The sequence below is a fragment of the Heteronotia binoei genome, chromosome 11, assembly GCF_032191835.1.
Source record: "Heteronotia binoei isolate CCM8104 ecotype False Entrance Well chromosome 11, APGP_CSIRO_Hbin_v1, whole genome shotgun sequence".
NCBI classification, from domain to species: domain Eukaryota; kingdom Metazoa; phylum Chordata; class Lepidosauria; order Squamata; family Gekkonidae; genus Heteronotia; species Heteronotia binoei.
The window spans coordinates 62,968,458-62,976,446 of NC_083233.1; the positions used below are offsets into that span (position 1 = coordinate 62,968,458).

General features: G+C 37.8%; 1 protein-coding gene across 1 annotated transcript in view; it reads left to right on the forward strand.

Moving 5' to 3' along the window:
• The window catches only part of MAPK1 (mitogen-activated protein kinase 1), a 30,683-nt gene extending 23,086 nt beyond the window's left edge, over nucleotides 1-7,597 (forward strand). Inside the window, exons 7-9 of the mRNA XM_060248927.1 lie at nucleotides 136-245; nucleotides 1,068-1,194; nucleotides 3,337-7,597. Of these exons, the coding sequence (XP_060104910.1) occupies nucleotides 136-245; nucleotides 1,068-1,184 (227 nt within the window). The 3' untranslated portion in view covers nucleotides 1,185-1,194; nucleotides 3,337-7,597. The remainder of the gene's footprint in view (nucleotides 1-135; nucleotides 246-1,067; nucleotides 1,195-3,336) is intronic.
• Nucleotides 7,598-7,989: the final 392 nt, after the last annotated feature.

A 7,989-nucleotide genomic window follows, 5' to 3' on the forward strand; every position in this document is an offset into this window, starting at 1 on the left:
AACTGGGTTAGATACCTTCTTTCATGCACTGGAATAACTTGTTTCAGAAACACTATGTGTAACATAATATAAAGAGAACAGCACTACTGAGATGACTGCCACAAAACTTTGATTTCAGAATTTTCTTTTCTTTAGCTCTTGATTTATTGGATAAAATGTTGACCTTCAACCCTCATAAGAGAATTGAAGTAGAAGAAGCTTTGGCCCATCCATATCTAGAACAGTATTATGATCCAAGCGATGAGGTAAGAAGACCTTTGCTCAGCAGAGTTTGCTGCATTTGATCCAAGCTTCTTCGGATAAATTGAAATTTAGAAGATGACGACTTTAGATGTATAACCCACCCTTCTCTCTGAATCAGAGTCTCAGAGTGGCTCACAATCTCCTTTGTCTTCCTCCTCCACAACAGACACCCTGTTAGGTGGGTGGGGCTGAGAGAGCTCTCCCAGAAGCTGCCCTTTCAAGGACAACTTCTGCAATAGCTATGGCTGTCCCAAGTCCATTCTTCTTGGATGTCTTAAGTACAGATGTAGCAACTCAGACTGTATTGGAATATTTATTGATTTTCTTTCCTTTATACAATGATTTGTTCCCCAGTGAGTATCCAAGGGGGCTTATATATTTTGTCCTCACAATAGCTCTGCAAGGTAGTTTAGGCTGAGTGTGACTAGCTTATGGTCATTAGCAAAGTTTCCATGGCAGAGTGGAGATTCAAAGCTGGGCCTCTCAGATCTTAGTGTCACACATTTAATGATTACACCACACTGGCACTGGAATAGAATATTGCATGAAAGATATGGCTTCTAAAAATGTTAAAAGTTGTAATAGTATGTATTCATATCTGTTTTAGGAACTAAGTGAAACCTTTGATCTTGATCTACTTCAGAGTTTGGCTGTTTCTTCTATATTCAGAGTATGCTTCCATGGTGTACTCCTGAAATAATGAAATGCAGAATCTTCATGTTATGAAGTGCAGTGTAACTAATTAGCTGAGTTAAACTGGAGCAGTCTGTCTAAATGACTGGCAGCAATTTCATGTACTAAAACTAATTTATTTGTTTTCAAAGCCTGTAGCTGAAGCTCCCTTCAAGTTTGACATGGAGTTGGATGATTTGCCGAAGGAAAAACTGAAAGAACTAATTTTTGAGGAAACTGCCCGATTCCAGCCAGGATACAGATCTTAAGTTGCAATTGGTATATAAAACCATACATTCTGATTTTTTTAGATTGTATTATGATACTACTTCTCAAAGCAAGTGTTGATAAGTGTTGAAATATTAGACTATATCTTTAATTACTGTGACTTTATAGTCAGCTCAAAGCATGTTGCTTGTTGGAACAATGTTGACATTTGTTAGGACAAAACCAGTAGCACCACAGTGAATATTCAAAGGATATTCAGGAAGTGCTTTAACAGTAACTTGTGTCAGGGTGTTTTTTGAGCAGGAATGCAGTTCCGGCTGGCTTGGCATCGGGGGTGGGGTGGGGTGGGGGTGGCCTAATATGCAAATAAGTTCCTGCTGGGCCTTTTCTACTAAAAGCCATGTGTGAAACAGTGATGACATCAGTCGGTGTGGCCTAATATGATGAGTTCCTTTAGGGCTTTTTCTAGGGAAAAAAAAGGCCTGACTTGTATACATTATTTATAAGCAAACACTTTAATCTCTTTAATGAAATACAAAATAATCTGAGTAACATAACTTTGGGAGGGCTCCTAAAACACTTCCTAAACTATTTTCAATTAGCACAGTGAGGATTTTGCTCTGCAGTAGAAGCTATCATTCATAAACTTCTCCAGCCAAGTGTATACTGTGGACGTTCCAAGACATGCTCTTTTGGCCTAGAAAGCAGTGGGTTTTTTTTCTTGTTAGACTTAAAGTGCTGCTGATCAGAATACGGAACATTAGAAAAGGCTGTTAAAATATGTTTTAATCAGATTTTTTGTTTTGGTCATGTCTATAGTGGCACCATTTTCTATTTAAGTATAGACTGCTGTACAAAGTCCCACTGGTGCAACACTCTGTTGAATAAGCATTTTTTCTTTTGCCTTGATACACAGATCTTGAAGTTTGCAGATGTGCTTTCGGGCAATATTGTCAAAGCTCTGCATGCTTGGCAATGAAGCAGCTCCCAAGAGTTGGGACTCTAACCCCCTAAAGCCCCTCCGTGTGCCACTAAATTCTGACTCTCTTAAGGCTTTTTTCAGTCATAAAGTCTAGAAACTTTTTAAAATAATGAAATATTTCATAATACAATAAAAGTTTATATTTACCAGATGCTGGATTCTGTGCCCACTATATAGTTCTGCAGCTGTCTTGAATTGCAGAATGCAGACTGTTTGTGTTTGGATGTTAATCTGTTGGATACTGTAACTCTGCATGCAAGAGGATCTGGAAGGGGAAAGGGTTAAGAGAATTCTCTAAACTTGGCGGTTGGCTCCACCCTCTCATCACTTAGTTGTTGAGCCTCTGGCTGTTGCTTGTCTTTGTTTTGCATCTTATGTGGGACCTCTCCGTTTCAATCTCTTACATGAGCTTCAGTTATAAAGAAATCCCTTGATGCAGATACTTATCTGTAAACTAGAGTTTAATCTGCATTTAAAAGATAGCTTTGAGCTAGGAAAGGAACATATGTAGGAATATAGAGGAGACAGTGGTTAATCCTGTTTTATTAGAGTCAGATTCATCTCTTGTTCGGATTTCCCATTTTAAGAATAAAAGCTATGGCCTATCTTTTGTAGAGGGTCAAGCTATGCCTTCTGGGCAGAACATAATTTAAATAATCATTTACTATAATCATTTCCTACAGCACTGTTGTAGAAATTTTGATAGGGAAGAAGGCAGGATTTGAAGTTATTTTCTAAAACTTTGCTGATGCTGCTGAAGTGCAGTAATATGATTGTTTTGATCTTGGGTATACAGTTTAAGCTAAAATCCCAAACAATTGGCTGTATATCCACATAAGCATGCATATGATGCTGTTTATCATTGAATGGACGTTTTCGCACTCACCTTCAGCCGGCGCGACCCCCCTCTTCACCGCGCAGGATCTGCGCGGATTTCGCACTAAATGCCGCAGAGCAGCCCGAAGAGCCGGAAACTCCCGTCGCAAAAACCGCGCAAACGGAAACTGCTTTTTGGTGGTTTCCGTTTGAGCGGCTTTTGCACCGGGAGTTTCCGGCTCTTCGGGCTGCTCCGCAGCATTTAGTGCGAAATCCGCGCAGATCCTGTGCGGTGAAGAGGGGGGTCGCGCCGGCTGAAGGTGAGTGCGAAAACGCCCAATGTGTATTGGTTCCTTAATTAAAACATGCTTGTTCTCTTCCCCCTTTTCTTGCAGGGTAAAGGCATTAAAGGGCTGGGCATACTGCACACAGATGTTCCCTTCCTGGTTCTTTATTTCTGACCATGGCGTGTGGTTGGTCTCTCAGTTTATCCACTAACTACTTCAAGCCATTCAAGAGGGCAGTTTCTGGTAGTCCTTGTTTCTATGCTTTCAGTGGATTCTTTACTTATGCCTGAGAAATACTCCTATGTGTAAGGTCCTTCATTGACATTTCGCAGTACTGTCCTTTCACACACCCCTACCATTTACATGTGCTAACTGCTTCCTTTCTGATTTGAAAGATGCAGTGTTTCATTTCTGATTTTAACCAAGAAGATCAGTTAAAATGTTTGCACCATGAAACCATTTTTCCCTAGGTTTTGTTAATGGCATTTTTTAGGAAAAGCTATGGTTTAAGGCACTTTAAGTCAGTGGCATCCCCACTCTTTTGCACTTGTGTAAGCAGTAGTGGTTTACTTTAATAATACAGGCAAGCAGAATGACAGCATAGTCCATATTAATGTTTATGTGGTTGTTCTGGTTTCTTGTACTCTACCTATCAATTAGTGCAGGGCATTTTACTACACCTACAAAACTTGCTTTGTTAACCAAGCAATGGAGAAAAAAATATATATATTCTCCCTTTTAGAGATTCTAGGTACTTGTACACTGTTAAAGGAATGGTACTTCCAGAGTTCCTGCTGTCTGTCATATTTACAGATATGTGACGAGAGAATGATTTTCCTTTGTGGAAAGCATCCATGTGATGTATATTGGTAGATTGATTCCCATGTAATTTTTATTGTAAATTCAATATGCTGTTGGGTTCCAATGCAATATTTCAGGAGTCCTTTTTTACATATAACGTTTTAATTTTATGTGTTATATCATCTGATAAAGGAACATTGCATCTTTAAATGAGGAAGTTAGGATTTATCTTTGCTTTCACAGCATATCAGTATCTCACCTTCATTTCTCATAACTTGCCCTTGTCACAAACTCAGTGGATTTGACAGCATGTCACATGAACTGCTGCTCTGTCAGATACTTATTTCAGCATTAAGTATAATGCTGTGTTAGGGCCACAAAACAAAGCTATCACTAAATCATGTTTCATCTATACCTTTTTTAAAAAAAAAAATGACAGCTCTTCAATTATTTGTATCTGAAATTGTATATTGTGGAGTTGACTAGATGTTATGTTCCAGTGCAGTGCCTCCTTTCCCCACTGCTCTGTGGTGAGAAATTTGCCTTGTTTAAGATAATTACTGTGCCCTCGCATGACTGTTAAAAGCTTTCTGTGCAAAGATGACTGTCTAAGTGCCACATGCCTACAATTGAAAAAAGTTACCTCCAAGTTGTGTTAAATGAAATAGGAAAAAACCTAGTTTTGTTCTAGCTGTTCATTTCTCTGCTCTGTTTTATTTTGGCAGTGGTAAAGAATGGATTGTATAAAGACTGCTTACTAATATGAACAAAATCACACTTGTAATAAATAAATAATCTTGTATCTTTATGTTAAGATTTTGAAATAGCTTGATTTGCTTTTGATAAAGTGTTTAGATGGAATTGTGGCTTGTTTGGCTACTGTAGTATTTAAGAATGCTTGCTGGTGTATAGCACTCATTCTGTTTTTAATATATTTTAAAAACCTAGATTATTGGCATGTTTACTCAGTGTTAAGTCCCACACAGATCAATAGGACTTACTTGCAAGTATATATAGGATTATGTGTTCTAGTTACCAATCTGGCTAAAGTTAGTTAAGTTCCATAGAAAGCAATAGGACTTAAGTTAATCATGACAAACTTGGTTCTTTTGGTTTCAGTGAGATTTAGTCAGGTGAAACTTCAACTAGATTGGGGCTCTGATGCACAAGAGTGCTTACAGGACTTAAAATGTTAAGTTTTTCTTAATGTATATTTAAAATACTAGCCAGCTGAAGCTAATGTTAATGTGTTTGTCTTCAAAGGGCATTTTCTATGAATTTATATGGTCCATACGCCTCCCATGTTAACCACATGTTCAGATTATTGTAGAGACAATCCTGGGCAGATGTCACCATCTCTGTGACCTTGTACTTGACTGTTCATATGGGGTGTGGAAACTTTTTTGTCTTTCTGCACATCATACCTTACCAAAACACTCCCTCATTGAGTTGAAAGTCCCAGTTGTCTACCTGCATGATCGTTACAGCCAGGTTTAACTTGGTGAGCATTGAAAGATGACTGTTAATGAAAGCTCTAGTGGTAATAGAACTCTGATCTTGTTGTGGAACGGTTTTGCCACTTTTTTTTTTAGTCCCCTTGTTGGTTTTGAGTTTTTTTACAACATTCTTTGTATTATAAACTACCTTATTGACTTTCCATCCCTACACAAAAAGCCATGGGCACGGTGGTCTAATATCTGGTGCTTTGAGGCATTCTGTTGCAGCAGGTAGGCATGAAACCACTAATTGCCATCATTGGATGCTGTTGTGCTTGAACTGCTGCTTTGATCTCAAGTGGGATTTTTGGCAGAATGGGAAGTCTTTTTAAAGACCAAGCTTACAATGGTGTGCTTTTTGAATACACATTTCTAGTACATATTCTGTTCCTACATACCATTTCTGGAACTGCCTACAAAAATGATGGCTATTCTGAGGTCATGTTAGTAATGCACTATACATGTGTTCAGAGATCTTCAGTTTAAGGAATGCATCTGCTGTGGTTGATGTGAGCTGAATGGAGAGAAGTGCATATTGCCTGGTCCACCGTGTGAATTCCTTGAATTTTTATTCAGTTTGGAAACTATGCATATTGAGCAGGCAATATACTAAATTAATGCTGTCAGCTTGTGGATATTCCCCATTCTGCTTCTACTAACTATGACACATTCTGGCTGTCAAACATTCCAGCCTTAAGTTAACGGTACCTTGCAATGCATATGGGTGCAGTGTAATGACATTATGTATCATGACTGTGATTGAACTCTGCTTTAAGGCCTAAACTTTCCTAAAGCCATATGTTTGTGTGCCATTCATGGGGAGCCTTGTAATGCATGCTTTGGTTTCAAAACACAACTGCATTAACAGAGGTTATACTTGATCATTGCAAAAGGACTTTTGATGGCATTAATGGAAGACAACCCATTTCCACTGTAAAATTTTTAAGTGTGAAGCTGCCTTAAACTGAGTCAGACTTTTGATCTACCTAGCCCAACACTATTTATCCTGACTGGCAGTTGCTTTCCAAAGTCACAGGCAGAGGTTTCTCCCAGCTCTGCTAAGATACATTTTTGTGACTGAATATGACAGGGATAGAACTTGGGACCTTCTGGTATGCCAGCCTAAAGCTCTGCTGCTGAGCTGTGGCCCTACCCATGCTATGATATATTCATAACTTGCCTGAAAGATGTTACCTGACAGAATGTAGTGGGGATTTAATAACTTTTAAGACTAAACTGGTTTCTGTACGTCTTTATTATACAGCGCGTTGCTTTAGTGTAACAGTTTTAAAAATAGCTGATACAGTATTCATAGCATATGATTTTATTCCCTTGCATAGTACTTCTATATTTATAAAGCAATGTTTTGAAGCAACCCCGAGTTTAAGGGAAAGTATTTTTGTAAGTGTAGTAGTTCAAGTCCAAGAAATTCTTTAACATAAGTTTGAAAAACATTAATGCTTTAAAAAACAACATTGAAATACGATGCTAAAGAAATGAAAAGTGCACATAGTAGAGTAGATTCTAGTCATCTGTTTGGTAGCATGCGCTGTAACCAGAACGGAAATGGAATATTGGAATATGGCGATAGCGCTAACCTGGTGAAACCAGAACTAACTTCTCCAAGGCTGCAGCGGGCTTACTTGGCTATTGTTGCCTTTTCTTGTGGTGTTTCAGTGTCGAGTGAGCACTCCTAAGGAAATACTTTTGCTTTGTATTTGCTTTGTACTGTTGGTGCCTTAGTCATGTACCCCAGACATCCTGGATATAGCTAATTTTTAGTTTATGTTTAAGTTAAACTAAAACTAAAGCAGAATTTTATAAAAGTTTTCTGTATGTTACATTATACCTAAACATTTATATTGTGTGACAGATTTGTGATTTGGTTAATATAATATGTATAGAATTATTGTAAGTAGAGAAAGTTTATATTTTGTCTTAATTCTGTTAATGTAAACATATATAATTTTTTTTAAAGATCAGTTAATTAAAGTCTTGTTAGTATATGCCACCAGATTCTTGTAAAAACAAATGTGACAAAATCATTAAATTGTGATCTTGTATTACCAAAAGAGCATAGTACTGTGCATATGTAGAATGCTCAGAGGCTGTCTTTGGGGGGGAGGGGGTGGAATAAAACTGTTAACTTTTTGTATATTCAGGTAAATATCAGACTTTTGTAGTTCATCATGAAACTCAATCTTTTAATGGATCTCAGGTTGTTGTGGATAAAAAATAAATTTAGCAGTGTTTTGCTATTATGAAAGTTCACTGGCTTTAATGTCTAGTCGGAGCCGGATATGACTTTTAGGTAGCATGTACATGAGTATTACGGTGGGTTCAGTCTCAGAAGTGTCTTTGAATAGTGCATTTAGTGGTTTTCACAGCACTCATATTAATAAAACTGTTAAATAGAACTGAAAGATGCAGAAGTTTTGACTGCACTCTTGTGCTTTTTGCCCAT